This window comes from Daphnia magna, linkage group LG3 (assembly GCF_020631705.1).
Source record: "Daphnia magna isolate NIES linkage group LG3, ASM2063170v1.1, whole genome shotgun sequence".
Classification (NCBI taxonomy): domain Eukaryota; kingdom Metazoa; phylum Arthropoda; class Branchiopoda; order Diplostraca; family Daphniidae; genus Daphnia; species Daphnia magna.
This window is the reverse complement of record NC_059184.1, coordinates 39922-60508: the sequence shown is the minus strand read 5'-3', so window position 1 is coordinate 60508 and position 20587 is coordinate 39922. Positions and strand designations below refer to the sequence as shown.

At 39.0% G+C, this 20587-nt stretch overlaps 1 protein-coding gene and 2 long non-coding RNA genes across 27 annotated transcripts; 1 reads left to right on the top strand and 2 right to left on the bottom strand.

The window, feature by feature from the left end:
• Positions 1–1347: 1347 nt before the first annotated feature.
• Positions 1348–2408, bottom strand: LOC116919678. Its single transcript, XR_004391986.2, has 2 exons — positions 1709–2408; positions 1348–1452 (listed from the first exon to the last, which is right to left on the bottom strand). It is a non-coding gene; the product is annotated as an uncharacterized LOC116919678 (long non-coding RNA).
• A 37-nt stretch (positions 2409–2445) lies between these two features.
• Positions 2446–9529, bottom strand: LOC123470776 (Down syndrome cell adhesion molecule-like protein Dscam2). Of its 24 annotated transcripts, XR_006644590.1 has the most exons (15): positions 9185–9522; positions 9001–9119; positions 8598–8933; positions 8061–8517; positions 7797–7979; positions 6215–6300; positions 6045–6151; positions 5971–5975; positions 5846–5919; positions 5511–5718; positions 5375–5433; positions 4985–5220; positions 4769–4906; positions 4223–4692; positions 3272–4071 (listed from the first exon to the last, which is right to left on the bottom strand). XR_006644590.1 is itself a non-coding variant. In XM_045171564.1 (6 exons), the coding sequence occupies exons 4-6, from the start codon at positions 8421–8423 to the stop codon at positions 6278–6280; spliced, it is 594 nt and encodes a 197-aa protein (XP_045027499.1). In that variant the 5' UTR covers positions 8424–8517; positions 8598–8933; positions 9001–9119; positions 9185–9529; the 3' UTR covers positions 6124–6277. The 24 variants fall into 24 exon arrangements, 2 of the variants coding, with proteins under 2 accessions (XP_045027499.1, XP_045027500.1); XR_006644575.1 differs by adding an exon at positions 2446–2633 and having other exon boundaries at positions 2799–4071; positions 5846–5975; positions 6045–6300; positions 9185–9524; XR_006644577.1 differs by adding an exon at positions 2446–2633 and having other exon boundaries at positions 3060–4071; positions 5846–5975; positions 6045–6300; positions 9185–9524.
• A 207-nt stretch (positions 9530–9736) lies between these two features.
• Positions 9737–10461, top strand: LOC123470474. 2 transcript variants are annotated; one of them, XR_006644118.1, is made up of 4 exons: positions 9737–9858; positions 9929–10025; positions 10088–10210; positions 10272–10461. It is a non-coding gene; the product is annotated as an uncharacterized LOC123470474 (long non-coding RNA). The 2 variants fall into 2 exon arrangements; XR_006644117.1 differs by having other exon boundaries at positions 9929–10030.
• The last annotated feature ends 10126 nt before the right edge of the window (positions 10462–20587 follow it).

The following is a 20587-nucleotide window of genomic DNA, read 5'->3' as shown; positions in this document are numbered from 1 at the left end:
AGAAAACAGAAAGTTTTAAATTTTTTTTTAAATTCCCAATGTCAAGGTTTATCTGTTAACTGCTTCAAATTGGCTCAGAATTAGGCAGCAATTTTGGAAGTTGTTGCTTTCTCAGTATGGTAAATATATATATTATTTCTGTAACAGTAAAAAAACAAAAAAAAAAAAAATTGCATGATGCATGTGATGAAAGATCACTAATGAAAGAGCTTGTCTTAACATTTTACTTTAAAGATATCACTTTCACATGCACAACACAGCCAATGTTATCCTTATTCATTCTCAGTTTGATATTTGGCTATCTGTTTTTTGTTTTAGAATGAGCTTCAATGTTGGTGTTGCAGGTGTTACCCATGTTACGTTGACTGTTTGGATTCCTATTCATTGACATTTCAAAACCAAATTCATCTTCTTAAAATTGACTTGTAAGTAAAAAAGAGGCTGTTTTATAACTATGTATTATCTATGTAACACTTTTCTATTCAATAGGAAAGGATTTGGATCTAGGAACATATCTATCAAAGATGGAAAGCTCTAATGGGATTAATTTATCCGTCAAGTACGTTTTCATTTGCAGTCTGTATGTCCTTTCCGAAGGCTCTGCCAGAAGAATATGCTAAATAATGAATTTATGAATCGCGTAAGTTACACGAGCAAGAATTTTTATGCCTAACGATGTTTTATTTTCTTAATATAGATTAATGATAAACTTGGATCTGAAAAGGTTCCTTGGTTGGGGCGAGATACCGAATAAAGTTTAATGATTGGATGCACTACATGGAATTTCCATACTTTATTCACAGTACCGTTTATAACGGTATTTCATATTTAAAAAATTGAAGTGCATATTTGGGCTCCCTTCTTTTCTGTGGCCCCGTTTCCCCTTGACTCATAATAAGCCCGTAGGGGGTCATGCCCCTACTGTACGGTATATATAAAAACAACATATATCGAGGTTTGGAGGGCTCTGGCCGGAAAGGGGACGTGGGGGTCCTCATGGTTCGATGAAATGCTTATGGAGGGCCATGTCGCTACCCACAAATCCGAATTAAAGGTTAATCGCTCCTGTAAAAATGTTCCAAATCTTCAGCTCTTCTTCCGGCTTCTCTTAGCCAAGCACTGGGTAATCTCCCCGGTGAGTCAATTGAGGCAGTGTCTCCCCCTGCCTTGGTTGACAGCAACTTTTGAAATGGTTATTTTGCCTTTTAAAAGTTGCAAAATATTCCATTATGTAGAGATTTGTCAATACAAATTTTGTTATAAATTAATTTTGAAAAACTTGTCTTTCATACTTTCTTTGTGTTCACACTATACATTACTTGTATGTATTACCTTAGCACTTTTTTCTTTTAAGGATTGGACTCTCAACATTGCTGAGATGGCCACTGATGTGCAGTTTTTGTACTGAGAATTCCGGAGTGTCCTTGAATTATCGCCGATTAAATTCCAATCCTGGAGATGGTAGTTTGCTGATTTATTTAATTGCAGAATGATTTTGTATTCAATCTTTATTTATATAGATTTAACAGATGTATTAGAATGTTTTCACAGTGATGAATTTAACTCGTTCGGGTATCGATCCCCAAACTTTCAGCGTTCATTGCCGATGCTCAACCGTTGAGCCATGAGTTACATTTAAATTTGCACTAATATTAGAAGGCAAAAAAAAAAATGCAATTTTTATAGGCTAGTAAAACTATATGCTAACCTGAATAACTTGCATTCAAGGATCATAGCTGTTTGGTAGAACGTTGGATAATGGATCTAAAGGTATCGGGTTCAACTCCCGGCAGAAGGTTAATAAATTTAATGTGAATGTCAATTTCATTGCATTTCTATAAGATGGATTTACATGTTAATAAGAAATTATCTTGAATCACGCTGCAAATATTATTCTAAGTCCACATTTGTTGATCTCAATTAACACGAAAATATAGAAAACTTACTAATGTGAATTATGGCTCAGTGGTAGAGCATCGGCATGGACCGCCGAAATTTAAGGGTTCAAATCCTACAAGAGCCGAAAGAAATACTACGATGATTAAAAGATTCAGTTGAGTGACTATATGTTACAATCTTATATACACAAAATATTGATCAAGCAGTATGTGTGAGATATCTCGACAGAGGATGCCAATGGCTAAAGTACGTTGTAAAGTGTTCAAGTAACAAAATACGCATTCACACCGATAAATCAAAATAAACAATTTATTAAGATTTTTTATTGGATATTATATTAAACATTGCCAAAATATCCGTCCCATTACTTCGTAATGGGGAAGTTTCTCGACCCGACTGGCAGACGTGGAAGATTGGAAGCCCAGGACATCGGGAACCTCCGTGGAATCGAACCACGGACCTTGGAGCTGCTAGGCGGATGCGATACCTTCCTGGCAACCCCCTATATATCCCCCATTGATATTTGATCCCCTATGTACAACTTTGCACAGTTACCTTAATGTGTTGAAGACTTAGATTTCTCAGTAATATGTCTCATAGCTCAATGGTAGAGCGGTGGACTGGAATTCTCTATACATTGGGTTCGAATCCCATTCAGGTGTTGTGAAATTCAGTGTCCTTGATGGATTACACGTATTGGCATATAAATTCCAAGTATGTCATGGTGAAGAAAACTGTAAGTAAAATTGTTTTTTATTTAAGAGTAAGTTTATAAAGGTAACTTGTTCACACTTGTAATAATAGTTTAAAGTATCCCAAAGTAAATTACTAAAACGCTTCTAAACTGACGGTGATAACGTCAATAAAGTGAATCAGTAAACATATTTTGTACTTTTTACCTTTGATGGTATTTGATCCACAAACATCCAGCGGTACAATCCGATGCTCACCCATTAAGCCATGATTCGCTCATAAACATGCACAATACCTTCTTGTTGCTTATAGGCAACACTTTCCCACTTGTAAATTATTGAAGTGTAGTCGATGTAAACGAAATAATTACCACAGCTAAGTATACATTTACATTTTCTTAAATTATTGTTAGAATGAGGAAATTCATTCATTATTGATAAATGGCGCTTTATAGTTTTGTGTTTTACCTTGTCTCAATCGTGGTGGCGTAGTGCTTGTGGGTCATCTTTTGAGTACTGTATAGATCTTTGTTGCGAAACGTATCGCCCCAAGTGTCTTAAAATAGGACTTAATATGTAAATATCACTAGGCGATATCCAACTTCAGGTATTGTTCCCAAACATGAATGCCTAATCAAAACGAAAAAAGTCTCCAACACTTAGAACAATGACACGACACATGCAGATTTCGCTTGCAATCTTCCAGCAGTTACTCGCACTTGAAATTTACTTGACACAAAACTATTAACCTGTTGCAATACCAGCGAGTTGTCAAACGTTCGCAGATCGACATGCAATGCTGTGTTGCCGCATCGCAGAAAGGTAAAACAGAAATCCCTGTTCAAACTTTCAAAGCAGAGTCATGGAAACCGATGGGTTCCATGACTCTGTTTCAAAGTGAAAACATTTTCTTCATACACATATTATTGGCTAACGAATTCATGCATTAAAACTAATTAAGGTTGTTTTTTATCCGCCATACGTCACAATAGAAAATTTGCAATCGCATTTTTAAAATGAAATAATAGAGACAAACCATGTGAATGGTTCTGTAAAACTGTTTCTAGTTCAGTAATCGAAACTGGGAATGTCAGGATAGTCGTCTCCGCTAATCTTCCTGCATGCCAAACGGCGGATACATGCCAAATTTCGATCATGGGCTCATCGCGTTGTTGGAGTACATCATGTCGTAAGGGTTTCTCATCCTGGGATAGCGTGACGGAAGGACATAGGATTCATAGGATGATCCAAATTGAGAAACACATCGACCTCTTTGAGTGCCATATTCTTCAACGAGGAAATAGCTACTTCGCCTGCAAGGCCCACGTGTGAACGATTTATAACAGCCACCTTCAGAATTTAGTGTTGACTTCCAGTAGATCTGGCGACCGTTGCATTTGCTTACTGGGCAAGGCGAAGGGCGACAGGTGCCATAGTCGTTGGTATCCGGCTCAAGCCATTGGCCATGATCACAAGGACCCTTTGTCATAAGTGACACAATTTAAAAAAAAATAAAAAATGTAAACAAGTGTTTTGATAAGACGGGCATCAAGGACATACCACTGGCCATTAAAAGATTAGACAAGAGAAAAAAAAACCTTGGCGTAGACACGGTGGCACCTATCATCTACCTTGAATAAGAGCTGATTACGATCGCGGCATTATTACGACAACGTCTAAATTGCGAATCTGTTGTACAGTATATTGAAGAAAAATGTGGCGGTTTTCCCTATGCTTTGTTTGCCATACCCGACACATTTTTCTGCAACCTCCTGTACCTGAACACCGACAGTGCGAATAGGCAGTAGCGTGGCAACATACTGGTTGCGACTAGACAGTTCTCCCAGAAGAAGACGTTCTTCTTCCGACGTCACGATTTCAATCCGATTGAGCAAGGCATGTTCCTTGGCTGCTATGTTGGCATAATGGACCATCGAACGAATCAGCACTTGCGTCTCATCGAAATTAGCTTCCAAGAACGGCTCTTCGGCGTAAATGATTCAAATTGACAAGCCGGGACCAGGAAACGGGTAACGTTCCAGTAATTGTGCGGGCAAACCCAGCTCACGACCTAAGGCTCTTACTTCATCTTTAAGGAAGTCTGTTGGGAAAAAATGCGAAAAGATTAAAGATCTTACTGGATTGTCATAACGCAGGAAAAACCTTAATGCAAATACCTTTAATAGGTTCTACTACACGGCCGTGAATGCGCAATTGACGAACCATTTCGGAATCGTTATGACGAGTCTTTATGGCAACCGTGCGCGAAGAAGCCATATGGAAAGCGGACTCAATTAGATCCGGTCTCAAAGTACCTGTAATATTTTCATATGTGATGACATTGAATATTAGGCAATATAATACAAGCAACAAAAAAAAGAGAAGGTTGATACCTTGTCCGAGAAGTAGATTATCCCAAGTTAGATTTAAATCGTTAGGCGTTGTATTTGCCATTTTGACAAACGTATCGTCAATAATTCGACGTTTTTCTTACCGATTAACAGTCAGACATAACGACAAAGTTTGGCGGCCATGTACATCGTAGAAAGTCAGACTTGCTTAACAACCTAAAACAATTTTAAACCTCAAATCTGCTCGCTGGTATGAAGAAGAAATGAGAATCCACTCTCTGTATTTAAAAAAATAATAATAAAATCGGTCATAGAACAAGAATTATAAACCGTAGAATTTGAGGTCTGACAGGACTAAGTATCAATTAATCTCGTATCAAATTTTGGCCAATAATAAGATTCTGAACCGTCCAGAAAAGTATCTCAAATTACCCAAAGGGTGAGCCCGAGTTGCTGTAAACTAGTGCCCTCTGGAGTTGAGGGGCAATAGACTTTTCCAATTAAGAAATAATGAGTACTGGAACAATCATACTGCCATAACACATTTTAATTTGGATTATCAAAATACCTAGTTCAGCTCGCCCTTTGCCTCGGATGCTTATCAGTGTAGAACATATTTGTAACTGCTTGGTGATCAGGAATGTAGATAAACGCCCCCTTGCGTATGCTACTCAGGCTACACAGTAGACGCAATAACGCATAAATCCTTGGCGGATTAAAAAACGAAACTGTTGCCTGAACAGGCGCCCTATAACTACCACCACCAATCTAGATTTCTGGAGAAAAGAAAAAGAAAATGGAGAAATAAAAAAAAAAAAAAAAAAAAAGAAACAAACAATAAAGAAAATAAAAAAACAGTTAGAACCTTTAAAATTAAGTATCATAACAAGGACAAATATTTACCATAGGAGTTGTTGAGCTAGGCACCTGCTTAAGTTGTTTGATTTCACAAATTATCATTCACATCCCTGCCATTACTAAAGCAGACGTTAGATGATGTTGGAACCTACTGCTTTGTAAGCTGCTACCAATCCTACATAGACAACCAAATGGGGGTTTCGTGATCGTCATAAAATCGGAGATTGAAATGTCGGGCTGTTACCTAAAAGACATTTTGTCCGCCGATAGAAATTGTGGAAAATGTCAGGCTCCACAGATCAGAAAAATACAACTCCGTAACATGCAAATAAATCAATTTGAAATATTTTCCTTTAAAACATACAGAATAATAAAATCTTTCACAAATAGCACATTAAGATTTGATAGCATTACCCAATGGAACACAAGAGTTCACCAACTTAATGCACAAGGATATTGCCCGTTACGACTCCCGAGCTATGACGCAGCAAAGAATCTACCTATAAAAAGAAGAAAAAATAAGTTATTGGTAGACAAAGTCCTGATTATCGCCTAATCCCCGAAAAAAAAACAACAACAAAAATTCGTGGCAATAAAGAAATGGACGAGTTAAAAAAAAGAAGCACGGTTTGCACGATGCATCCTACCAAAAAATAATAAACCATTATAACAAGGATGAAAGACAAACATTACCTATTTCCAAGCGTGCACGAAAAGATTTTTTGTAATGGCAAAAAAAGCTTACCTAAACTATCCCACAATTATTGCCCGAACATCCTCTTATGCCTGTTGATAAACTGTACCAACATACAGACTTCATGTGATTCCCTTGAGTTGTAACATTGGCCTATATGTGGTAACATTTCGCCCTTGGTTGATGCAATATGCACAATGGCTTCATTTCCTGGTGTTAAAAATAAAAGGACTATTGAAATATCATGTTGTCTAAGAAAGACGGTAAGTTCAGCTAACAATACTATTTACGATCTGACATACTCAACAAGAAGTTCCAGAGATTTTCCATTTACATGATGTGGAGATATAGCAAAGGCTAATGCTGCTCTAAAGCCTGATAAATATTTCCACCACTTTTTTTCTATTGCACTATTGTAACTGAAATTATATATTGGCGGCAGACGTACCATCCACCATGTTGTCCAGTCAACGATTCAATCGTCAACGTGGCTGTGAATTCGTTCACCAAACGGACGCTAGTCGTCGTCGTTGCAGTTGTCGGTGCAATCACTTGGCCATCTTTCGACCAGCTGACGAACAACGGCAATCCACCTTTAACTACGGCGCATTGAAGAGCCAATCGCTCGCCGGCATTCAACATGGCCGAATCGCTCATTGCCATTATATGAGGCGCATCTGTATCCAATATCGTTTTTTTTTTTCGTGTTTTTTGTTTTTTTTTTAACAAAATTCCGGCGACCGGAAGCAACAACAAAAAAAACGTCGAGAAATTTCTAAATTTATCCTTCCTACCCACTTAACTCATCTCCTTTTTCTTGTTTTTCACAAAAATAAAAGGGGAAAGACTTAAATTGGCTTCTGGCTGCTGGATCGATATAGTCGGTCTGTCTCATTTGCTTTCATTGCTTCCTTTTTTAAAATTTTTTTCTGCTTCCAGACCGGATAGAAAAGCGCTGTTGACTTTCTCATCATCAAAGAGTATACACAGCGACCGAGCAAGTTTACAGGGCGGAGGGGGAAAAGAAAAAGGCGCCGAGTCAATATTTTCGCAAAGCTGTGAACAGGAAAAAATCAAACAAAAGGTTATCTTTTAAGTTTAGTTTTTTCTTGCCGAGGATCTATAATTTTTACTCTTTCTAATCAACTCGAGTGTCATCATTTCTTCTAAGAAAATGCGATAGAAAAAAAGGACTACTCGAATTCTGGTTGATTTTAATTTAGCCTTTGATTATTCATCCCTATTAAAGGAAAAGCCAAAGTTTCCAGATAAAAAGAGGGAAAGAAAAGGACTGAAACTTACCGAGGATGTTGAGTTGAAGTGACTGGCGAGCCGAGAGTCCGTTCTGGCCACGCACCTCGCAACTATAAAGACCGGCGTCGCTGCTCTTATCCAACGGATCGATCGTCAAACTGCCATTGAATTGAAGTAAATATGCAAATTGGCTGAATGCTCTACGCGACCCACTCGATTCTCCGCTACACACTGTTCGCACAAACGCCACAAACGCCTTTTAATTGAACAATTACAAGAAAAACGTACGGTACCTATTGCACGAAAACTCACTTTGTAATTGCCTCCGTCTTCGACTCGGACGTGGGTTATGTTGAGATGAGCCACTACAAGATCGTCGTGACCCGTTTGTTGCTGCTGGCCGAGGAAATATCGTTCGGAAACGGGCGATAACGGAAACCCGTCCAGCGTCCAAGTGAAATGAGGCAGCGGAGTGCCAGAGGCCAAACATTTCAACGAGACTGAACTTCCCGGATGTACAACTTGCCGACTGAACGTTTCTTTCAAATGAGGAGGAAATGCTCCAATGGCCAGCTGGGCCGATGCTTGGGCCCAATCTCCTTCGTCATTGGATGCCAGGCATTGGTATATTCCCTCATCTTCACGTTGGACGGACGAAATGGATAACTGGACCATATCGGTGTAGCCGTCGTCGCCGGATGAAGAAGAAACACGACCACTATTACCCACCAAGAAGCGCTGGCCATCTTTGAGCCAACTGACAACCGGCCTAGAATTTTTTTTCCAGATTTTCAGTTAAGTTGTTATTCCATTTAACAAGACATGTAAAAATAATTGAGCTGGGACTACCGGAGAAATGACACGTGATGGTGACGGACGTTTCTGGATCGGTGACTTAAATGTGCTGTGCATTCTATGCGGCGACGACGACGTTCAACGATTCTGACTTGTAATTTGACACGAAAAATGAGTTCGGTACGTGATTCGACTAATCCAATGGAACTGTTGACGAATCAAATGTAACGGCCCTGATCTTCGGTGACGACGGAAGCGATGAGTAAAGTGCCACCAATGAGGCGATGACGCCCAAGTCCCAGCACTCCATCACGATGCTCTTGCGTGGCAGCTGATGTCACCAGTGGCAACAACAAATTGCCATACTGAATCGTTAGACTTTTGTACCATCTGCATTGATCAATTTATGGTTACGTACAATTGTTCAGACAAAAGAACTGAGTGAATAAATAGTTACTTGATTTTATGCGGAAGATATCCATGAAAAACACAAGGTAAAACGGAATCTCGTCCACGCCAAACTTCGAATTCGATTCACAGTTTCTACAATGACTTGTGCCATCTTTGTCCTGGTTTCTAGGATACACGTAAAGGTCATGTTTCTCAACTGGAAAATCAATAATGATCACACAATCAGATACCTTGACTGAGGATGATTCGTCCAGCAGTGAAACTGGTCATTGTTTGCCTGATGGGCTGGACGAGAACTCGACAATGATACAAATGATTCTCGTCGCCTTGATGCGCAGACAAAACTTGCAAGTCGCCATTGGCCAACATCACGTGACGTTAATCTGTTTAACGAAACAAAAAATTTTGAGTTTTTCATGTTGTTTCTAAATCACTTTAATTGCTAGAGGCATGGAAAGTGAACACTGAAAACCAAACTTTTTCGAGGAACTTTTCCAACTTTCACAAACTGTAGTCCATTTGAGCCGTTGCAACCTCCGTCCCATGCCGACGGTTGCCATTTCTGAATAAACGTTGACTCGAAAAGAAAAGAGATTGCCAAATATGCAAAGGCAGCAGATTTGAGTTCAAACAAAAGCCAGGAGTAAAGATATTTTCTACAGAGGAACAATTAAATCTTTTTATTTTAAACAAATATTTACGTATACTAAATCAAACAAAGAGGTCAAAACTTAGAGGATAATTTCATTCTGAGCCTGAGCAGAAGAAGGGTGTTTTTTTTAAATTGCTCCTTTGGTCAACGTGACCCGTATTACTTCATTTGTCGATCGACAGTTCGCGAGGTGACACACGAAAATGCAATCAGTCATTTATTTCCACTTGGCATAGTCTACCTTCATTGGAAGTAAGAAAAATGTCGTATCGATTATCTTGAATCTAAGAAGTGATTGTAACATAATCACCAACATAATCAGGAATAGAGCAACGAAAAGCAGCCATACTGCCCCGACGAACTCGAGGATTTTCCACGTTGACCTCGAATGGCGTCCAAATTACTTTTGGCACCAAAAAGTAAAGTATGACGATTTTTGTTTGGTTTTTGTTTCGTTTTAAAAGGCGAATGTAATTTTTAGTTTCCCGAGACTAGTCCTGCATGGACGCGCACAGGAGTGGAGAGGATGCGAACAATGAAATTGGCTGCCAAAAGCCTGTAGGGGGCAGCGTGAACGTCTGGTCGGAACTGCTCCGGCCGGAAGGTGTGCAAAGTCAAACTGATGCCATTAGGTGATAACGTGATTAGATTATTTGTCGTTGCAGTTGACACTGCAGACGTAGAAGATGATTCGACTGTATTCCACATGCCTCTGCCTGTCGCGTTGCTGCCTAAACTTTGGTGATAACTTTGCAACCGCCGCTGTTTCAAAGTTCAGTCTTCAACTTATTGCTTCTAATTGTATTATTGTCTAAATAATGCAGCCTATTTAGAATAGACGGCAGCACAATCGGACGCACCAGTTGAGACTGTTTTACACACACATTAGGAAATTTGCCGTTAATTAGGAATGCATTTTCTTTCTGTCGCTGGCTAAATAGACTTGATGAATATGCACGAAAATTTGACGAATCACGTCAATCGAAATAGAGTTGCGTGACAATCGAGAATGACGAGTGCCATGGTTCTTGGCTGGCAGCTATTGCTGATGCTGGCGATAACGTGAGGTTGACTTCGTCCATGTTGTCGGACGTTCCGCGATACTGACTACACTTTTTCACCGTGTGCGGCTGATGGTTGCTGTTGCAGCAATGTTTGTGGATGAACGTGCCGCTCTCCTTGATGACGATGAGCACTGTTTGGCAATACTATACAATTCTATATTCGTTTTGTTTTGTTTTTTTCTTCTTCTTTCGATACGAAATGCACAGACAAAGCGCATCTACAGATTCAACTCTTATCTCGTGCTGCACTATTTAGTCCTCACAGCACGTGGCACGTTTGTTTCATACATCTAAACGTACAAGCCTGTTTATATTAAGGTGGCCGCCGACGCTGCTGCTCGGCATATTATCGATTAGACTCGCTTCAACGTTCATAGACGGAAGCTGTTGCTGCTCTCTCGGACACGTCCGTTTGCTCGCATATATTGAAAAACTCGGCCAAAATAAAAATAACCAATATACAGTTGCGATATTAATCCCTGCTCGTGCTGCTGTTACTCCAGGCCAATATGTACGAAAACAAGCTGATGGACACAAAGAGCTTAAAAGATTTCGAGACGCGCTTATATTTCCTTGTTCACGTTTACTTAGCTGTCGTTGACAGGTCGTCATCTGTAGAATAGCATGTGCATCGACGAGATTTTCTTTCTAAAGTACAGCGATTCAAGAAAAGAGAATTACATCGTGAATTATAAATGGCCTGTATACATTTCCGACGGAGCTCGATGCTATGCCTGATAGGATTAGATGTCATACAAAAAACATGCGACACTTTTCGGTTTAAAAAAATTGGCAGTTGCATTCACAGCCTTCCATCAGCATCAGTCGAATTTCTTGTTGGACGCACTGGCGATAAAAGGAAGAGGCAAAAAGAAAACTTGTATATAAATTCGACTTGACTATTTTATTACCAGGCATTCATAGAGCATTCGACAAGACCGAGATACGGGCTTTACTGTACAATCGATGCGATGCTGTTGTTATCAACTTGGAATAAATATGAAAGAATGGTATCAAGACTTACCAGTGATCAGCATGCCACAATTGAAGATGAGAGTAGTGGTGTTTAATCGATATGGAATAAAGACTAATAGCCTAAAGCCATTGATTTGGTATGGCTGAAAAGAATGAAATGAAAGGGACCTGGGACGTGATCATTGTATTTAAAATGTTGATTTTGCATTTAGTACAGCAGCTACCTGATACATTTTCCTCAAATTTGACGTGACAATTAACAAGTTGTTTCAGTAGTCGAATTTTATTGAAAAAGAATTATTGGAGAGCAGAGTCGTAGCTCGCCACATTGGTATCGCATTGGACTGCGATGCCAAGGGTAAGCTGGCCCTGGGATCAAATCCGGTGGGCCCGAATTCCGACGACTGGGCCTTAAACAAGAAACCCTGGCGATCAGGGGGTTTCTTTCAACAACTTTTAGTTAAATGGGTTTTGTCTAAAATTTAATTTTAAGAATTTTGAACCTAGCCAGCGATTTTTTGGAGCAAAATCCATTTCTTAAGGAAAGTTTTTGCTTGTTCAGGGGTCGCCGACTGTTTTCCAGGGTGAACCCGTTTGTCTTTTTTCTATTTGCGTGATTTCCGTAAATCTCTGTAATTTCTAGTTTTTCCCAAAATAACGTAAATTTCCGCAATTCTCGTACTTTTCCCTAAATTTTCGCTAATAATTCCCTTTTTTCCGTGATTTCCCTCTTTTCCAAAATTTCTACTATTACACTCCGGATAAACCAAGAGAAAATAAAATCAAATTTTTAAAAAATGATTTCATTCTATTTTATTCATAATATCAAGCTACATTTATTGTTAAAAAATGGGGGCAGGTGGGTAGAATAAGTATAGTAGGGGTTGTAATCGGGGCAATCGGGTCGAAATACTCGATTGATTAGTTGTAATTATCGGGTTGCACATACCCCGATTTAGCCCCGAAAGCCCCACCCCATTGCCCCGAAACGTGAATCGCGATTGACACAAAAGCACACCGATATGTTCGTGGTTGATCCCTAGTTGTTATATCTTAGTTGTTTAATGATAGGGATCATACGAGACGCCAGATTTAGTCCATTCTTCCTCAAAAGACAGAAAAAGTCCAATTCGAATAAAAAAATAAGCAATTCTAGATTTTTTATAGTGCCCTTTTCAAGTATTTACGTCGTCTGCTATATTTAATGTCTAGCGACCACAGAGTTGCCATATAACTACACAACAAGAGAATGCTCCCAAATAATGTCGTTTTGTAAAAAAATTATACGAATTTACCAACAGTTCACGAGTAATTCACCTGTAATAAATCTGAATTTGTTCAAATGAACTAAATAATCATCCAAAATATTTTATCGGACGTTCTAAGGACACTTAATATTATTTTTGTAATTTCCTTAAATTTCCATGATTTGTACCCTTTTCCCGCTCTTTCTCATGGGGGTGAACCTCATGGTTCATTAGCGTGATGGAATTTGTATGTTATTATTTTATGTTGATTATTACACTAACATAGTATTGTTATTTGCTTACGGTTGAGGATCTAAGGCGGGGGTTTGTAAACTCGAAAAAATATTCTTACACCCCAATATTTTAAAGCAAAAATTATGAAAATTACCAAAAAAATGAAAAAATATAAAATATCTTTAAAAATATTTAAAATCCGCAATAATTATACCTAATAAATTGAAATTCTCACACGGGTGCAGTTATGACCCTAACGGAAAAAAGTAAAATAGAAGAACCCTACACTCTAAATTTTTGGTTTCTACCTTTTTCCTACTTTTCGGCCACCATGCGTAGTAGAACGAAAAAGGTAGAGAAATGGTAGAAAATTTTGTTTACTATCAGCTAGTAGGGGAATGGAAGATGATCTACCATATGGTAGACAAATGCGTGTCTACTATAAAGTAAGAATTAGCAGACGAAAACGCAAAATCACAACAAAAATGGAGGGGCGATTCCCACGTAAATATTGCACTTTTCGTTGGAATATAACATAACAAAACTTGGGAAGCAAACAAAATTTCTTCTGATGACTTACAGATAAATTTTACTTCCCCCTTTAAATGTGTCATATTTCATTTGCTTTTATACAACTATTTCCACTTTCGTTTTTTAAATTTGTTATTGAACATTAACATTTTCTTTGTTATTTTGAAATATTTGGATTAAATTAGCGATTAAAAATGAAAAAGATAGAAATTATAGTTTAAAATCAATACATAATTATTAAAAGTAGGATTTAATATTAACACATACTCAAATGTCTTAAATGTAAACATACTTTAGTTTTCAGTCAGAATTTTTCAACTGAAGAAGTTCTTAACTGAATCCTGGAAATAGGAAGAAAATTGTGGAACCAAGTATATATTAAAATAGCTTAGTGGTTAAGGCGGTCGACTGCGAAAATATCAGTGATGTGTGGTCCCGTGTTCAATTCGCACCGAACACTTTTCTTTTTGTCCGTTTTAGTCAATGGTAGACTAGTCTACCATTGCAAATGGTAGGCAGATGGTAGAGGATCTACTTTACCCTACTTTTAAAAAATCGACGGCTTTCCTTTTCTTTCTTTTTTGTTCTGTTAGTTTTATTTTGTTATTTACGAAACGACTAACATTTTCTGCTACCCCAATATTACATATTATCGAAAGTGGAAGCAAGAGTGCGAAGGCAATTAGAACATGGGGTATCGAGTCTAGAGGTCTGAAGTTCAAGTCCCGGCGCTGATTTGCATTTATTTTACAAATAATTGAATACTGGGCTCTTTTTAATAAAAAAAATATGATAAAATATAAAAAATTCAAAAAATATTTAAAAATACATTTTTATTTTTTAATGCGAACACGTACGATTACGACGAATCGACAACCCCAAGAGTTAAAACTGATTTTCATATTTAGCTACATATTAGTTACTATAGAATCCTAATCTGGATAATTGCAAACGTGGCAGCGGGCGCGAAGCGCCTGAATGCAAACGTCACCGTTGATTATTTTGGTTCAGGTAAATTGTGAATCTGACTCTAGGGCTTCATCGGGAAGGAGGAGGGGAGCTCGGCATGCAAATATTTTCAAAGGGCGGCTAACGGTTGAGGAGTTATAGCTAATTTTCATATTTAACCGCATTTGCTAACTTTTGCATGCATTTTAATATTTAAATATCAAAGATTCGTGAGAAATAAACATTTTACTACGTCTGCCGCAAGACGTCACCGTTGATTATTTTGGTTCAGGTAAATTGTGAATCTGACTCTAGGGCTTCATCGGGAAGGAGGAGGGGAGCTCGGCATGCAAATATTTTCAAAGGGCGGCTAACGGTTGAGGAGTTATAGCTAATTTTCATATTTAACCGCATTTGCTAACTTTTGCATGCATTTTAATATTTAAATATCAAAGATTCGTGAGAAATCAACATTTTACTACAGTGAGAACTTAGGAAACCTTATGCAAAATAGCTAACTTTTGAACCAAAAATCGTAGAGCAACAGGAATGGTCTAGATCGACGCAGAATATCAAAATTAGTCGAAATAACATCATTTTCAAACTTGTTTGTGTAAAATTTTGGAGAAAAAGAGATAAAACCGATAAATATGATTTTTAGGAGGAGGGGCTCGGTTGTGTTGCAATAAGGATAATTGTAAACGCGGCAGCAGCGCGCGAAGCGCCCGTCTGCCGCAAGACGTCACCGTTGATTTTTTTCGTTCAGGTAAATCGTGAATCTGACTCGAGGGCTTGATCGGGAAGGAGGAGAGGAGCTCGGCGTGCAAATATTTTCATCGGGCGGCTATCGGTTGCGGAGTTATAGCTAATTTGCATATTTAGCCGTATTTGCTAACTTTGGAACCGTTCCTGCTAGAGCAACGGGAATGGTCTAGATCGGCGCAGAATGTCAAAATTAGTGAGATTCTATGCATTTCATTCGATGAACTCTGAATATTCGTCGGCAATAGCCATGTTTCTATGATGAGAACTTGTGAATGCTGCAATGTGTTCTTCAACTTTTGAACCGTTCATCCTAGGACAACGGGAGCGGTCTAGAAAGATGCAGAATTTGTTAGATAATACGTTCCGATGTATTTCGTAAAGATATTAACCGCAGTTTTGGCGTAGTAACGAGTTTTCTCTCGGAAATTCGCAGTGAAATTTTTCGTTCAGGTAGTTCACAATTCCAACACCAGGGTAGTGTGGGGCCCATAGAGAAGAGCTTGCCACATAAATATTTCCTCGAAGCGACTTGTAATAGAGCCACAAAATCGATTTTTCTGAAAATTCCGGAGTCAAAATTTTCATTCAGGTAAATCATAAATTTGACGTTAGGAAAATGTGGGGCACATAGGGAGGAGCTTGCCACATAAATATTTCCTCGGGGCGACTTGTAATTGAGCCACAAAATCGATTTTTCTGAAAATTCCGGAGTCAAAATTTTCATTCAGGTAAATCGCAAATTTGACGTTAGAATAATGTGGAGCACATAGAGAGGAGCTTGCCACATAAATATTTCCTCGGGGCGACTTGTAATTGAGCCACAAAATCGACTTTTCTGAAAATTCCGGAGTCAAAATTTTCATTCAGGTAAATCGCAAATTTGACGTTAGGAGAATGTGGGGCACATAGGGAGGAGCTTGCCACATAAATATTTCCTCGGGGCGAATTGTAATTGAGCCACAAAATCGACTTTCCTGAAAATTCCGGAGTCAAAATTTTCATTCAGGTAAATCGGAAATCTGACAGCACCGCACGGTCGGGAAAGCAAAAAGCAGTTCGGCACATAAATATTTTAATCGTGCGGCTTGCGGTTGAGGAGTTAAAGCGAATTTTCAATTTGAGCCGCATTTGCCAACTTTTGAACCGTACATGCTAGATCAATGGGAATGGTCTAGATCGACGCAGAATCTCAAAATTAGTCGAAATCTATGCATTTCAATATTTAAATATCAAAGATTCGTGAGAAATCAACATTTTACTACAGTGAGAACTTAGGAAACCTTATGCAAAATAGCTAACTTTTGAACCAAAAATCGTAGAGCAACAGGAATGGTCTAGATCGACGCAGAATATCAAAATTAGTCGAAATAACATCATTTTCAAACTTGTTTGTGTAAAATTTTGGAGAAAAAGAGATAAAACCGATAAATATGATTTTTAGGAGGAGGGGCTCGGTTGTGTTGCAATAAGGATAATTGTAAACGCGGCAGCGGGCGCGAAGCGCCCGTCTGCCGCAAGACGTCACCGTTGATTTTTTTCGTTCAGGTAAATCGTGAATCTGACTCGAGGGCTTGATCGGGAAGGAGGAGAGGAGCTCGGCGTGCAAATATTTTCATCGGGCGGCTATCGGTTGCGGAGTTATAGCTAATTTGCATATTTAGCCGTATTTGCTAACTTTGGAACCGTTCCTGCTAGAGCAACGGGAATGGTCTAGATCGGCGCAGAATGTCAAAATTAGTGAGATTCTATGCATTTCATTCGATGAACTCTGAATATTCGTCGGCAATAGCCATGTTTCTATGATGAGAACTTGTGAATGCTGCAATGTGTTCTTCAACTTTTGAACCGTTCATCCTAGGACAACGGGAGCGGTCTAGAAAGATGCAGAATTTGTTAGATAATACGTTCCGATGTATTTCGTAAAGATATTAACCGCAGTTTTGGCGTAGTAACGAGTTTTCTCTCGGAAATTCGCAGTGAAATTTTTCGTTCAGGTAGTTCACAATTCCAACACCAGGGTAGTGTGGGGCCCATAGAGAAGAGCTTGCCACATAAATATTTCCTCGAAGCGACTTGTAATAGAGCCACAAAATCGATTTTTCTGAAAATTCCGGAGTCAAAATTTTCATTCAGGTAAATCATAAATTTGACGTTAGGAAAATGTGGGGCACATAGGGAGGAGCTTGCCACATAAATATTTCCTCGGGGCGACTTGTAATTGAGCCACAAAATCGATTTTTCTGAAAATTCCGGAGTCAAAATTTTCATTCAGGTAAATCGCAAATTTGACGTTAGAATAATGTGGAGCACATAGAGAGGAGCTTGCCACATAAATATTTCCTCGGGGCGACTTGTAATTGAGCCACAAAATCGACTTTTCTGAAAATTCCGGAGTCAAAATTTTCATTCAGGTAAATCGCAAATTTGACGTTAGGAGAATGTGGGGCACATAGGGAGGAGCTTGCCACATAAATATTTCCTCGGGGCGAATTGTAATTGAGCCACAAAATCGACTTTCCTGAAAATTCCGGAGTCAAAATTTTCATTCAGGTAAATCGGAAATCTGACAGCACCGCACGGTCGGGAAAGCAAAAAGCAGTTCGGCACATAAATATTTTAATCGTGCGGCTTGCGGTTGAGGAGTTAAAGCGAATTTTCAATTTGAGCCGCATTTGCCAACTTTTGAACCGTACATGCTAGATCAATGGGAATGGTCTAGATCGACGCAGAATCTCAAAATTAGTCGAAATCTATGCATTTCAATATTTAAATATCAAAGATTCGTGAGAAATCAACATTTTACTACAGTGAGAACTTAGGAAACCTTATGCAAAATAGCTAACTTTTGAACCAAAAATCGTAGAGCAACAGGAATGGTCTAGATCGACGCAGAATATCAAAATTAGTCGAAATAACATCATTTTCAAACTTGTTTGTGTAAAATTTTGGAGAAAAAGAGATAAAACCGATAAATATGATTTTTAGGAGGAGGGGCTCGGTTGTGTTGCAATAAGGATAATTGTAAACGCGGCAGCGGGCGCGAAGCGCCCGTCTGCCGCAAGACGTCACCGTTGATTTTTTTCGTTCAGGTAAATCGTGAATCTGACTCGAGGGCTTGATCGGGAAGGAGGAGAGGAGCTCGGCGTGCAAATATTTTCATCGGGCGGCTATCGGTTGCGGAGTTATAGCTAATTTGCATATTTAGCCGTATTTGCTAACTTTGGAACCGTTCCTGCTAGAGCAACGGGAATGGTCTAGATCGGCGCAGAATGTCAAAATTAGTGAGATTCTATGCATTTCATTCGATGAACTCTGAATATTCGTCGGCAATAGCCATGTTTCTATGATGAGAACTTGTGAATGCTGCAATGTGTTCTTCAACTTTTGAACCGTTCATCCTAGGACAACGGGAGCGGTCTAGAAAGATGCAGAATTTGTTAGATAATACGTTCCGATGTATTTCGTAAAGATATTAACCGCAGTTTTGGCGTAGTAACGAGTTTTCTCTCGGAAATTCGCAGTGAAATTTTTCGTTCAGGTAGTTCACAATTCCAACACCAGGGTAGTGTGGGGCCCATAGAGAAGAGCTTGCCACATAAATATTTCCTCGAAGCGACTTGTAATAGAGCCACAAAATCGATTTTTCTGAAAATTCCGGAGTCAAAATTTTCATTCAGGTAAATCATAAATTTGACGTTAGGAAAATGTGGGGCACATAGGGAGGAGCTTGCCACATAAATATTTCCTCGGGGCGACTTGTAATTGAGCCACAAAATCGATTTTTCTGAAAATTCCGGAGTCAAAATTTTCATTCAGGTAAATCGCAAATTTGACGTTAGAATAATGTGGAGCACATAGAGAGGAGCTTGCCACATAAATATTTCCTCGGGGCGACTTGTAATTGAGCCACAAAATCGACTTTTCTGAAAATTCCGGAGTCAAAATTTTCATTCAGGTAAATCGCAAATTTGACGTTAGGAGAATGTGGGGCACATAGGGAGGAGCTTGCCACATAAATATTTCCTCGGGGCGAATTGTAATTGAGCCACAAAATCGACTTTCCTGAAAATTCCGGAGTCAAAATTTTCATTCAGGTAAATCGGAAATCTGACAGCACCGCACGGTCGGGAAAGCAAAAAGCAGTTCGGCACATAAATATTTTAATCGTGCGGCTTGCGGTTGAGGAGTTAAAGCGAATTTTCAATTTGAGCCGCATTTGCCAACTTTTGAACCGTACATGCTAGATCAATGGGAATGGTCTAGATCGACGCAGAATCTCAAAATTAGTCGAAATCTATGCATTTCAATATTTAAATATCAAAGATTCGTGAGAAATCAACATTTTACTACAGTGAGAACTTAGGAAACCTTATGCAAAATAGCTAACTTTTGAACCAAAAATCGTAGAGCAACAGGAATGGTCTAGATCGACGCAGAATATCAAAATTAGTCGAAATAACATCATTTTCAAACTTGTTTGTGTAAAATTTTGGAGAAAAAGAGATAAAACCGATAAATATGATTTTTAGGAGGAGGGGCTCGGTTGTGTTGCAATAAGGATAATTGTAAACGCGGCAGCGGGCGCGAAGCGCCCGTCTGCCGCAAGACGTCACCGTTGATTTTTTTCGTTCAGGTAAATCGTGAATCTGACTCGAGGGCTTGATCGGGAAGGAGGAGAGGAGCTCGGCGTGCAAATATTTTCATCGGGCGGCTATCGGTTGCGGAGTTATAGCTAATTTGCATATTTAGCCGTATTTGCTAACTTTGGAACCGTTCCTGCTAGAGCAACGGGAATGGTCTAGATCGGCGCAGAATGTCAAAATTAGTGAGATTCTATGCATTTCATTCGATGAACTCTGAATATTCGTCGGCAATAGCCATGTTTCTATGATGAGAACTTGTGAATGCTGCAATGTGTTCTTCAACTTTTGAACCGTTCATCCTAGGACAACGGGAGCGGTCTAGAAAGATGCAGAATTTGTTAGATAATACGTTCCGATGTATTTCGTAAAGATATTAACCGCAGTTTTGGCGTAGTAACGAGTTTTCTCTCGGAAATTCGCAGTGAAATTTTTCGTTCAGGTAGTTCACAATTCCAACACCAGGGTAGTGTGGGGCCCATAGAGAAGAGCTTGCCACATAAATATTTCCTCGAAGCGACTTGTAATAGAGCCACAAAATCGATTTTTCTGAAAATTCCGGAGTCAAAATTTTCAT

Coding starts and splice junctions, on each gene's coding strand:
- LOC123470776 (XM_045171564.1), bottom strand. CDS start 8,423: ATGGTCCAGTTATCCATTTCGTCCGTCCAACGTGAAGATGAGGGAATA. Junction 8,005..8,060: donor AAGACGGAGGCAATTACAAA/GTGAGTTTTCGT, acceptor TTCAATTAAAAG/GCGTTTGTGGCGTTTGTGCG. Junction 6,301..7,796: donor ACTTCAACTCAACATCCTCG/GTAAGTTTCAGT, acceptor TTCTTTTTATAG/GTAGATTCTTTGCTGCGTCA.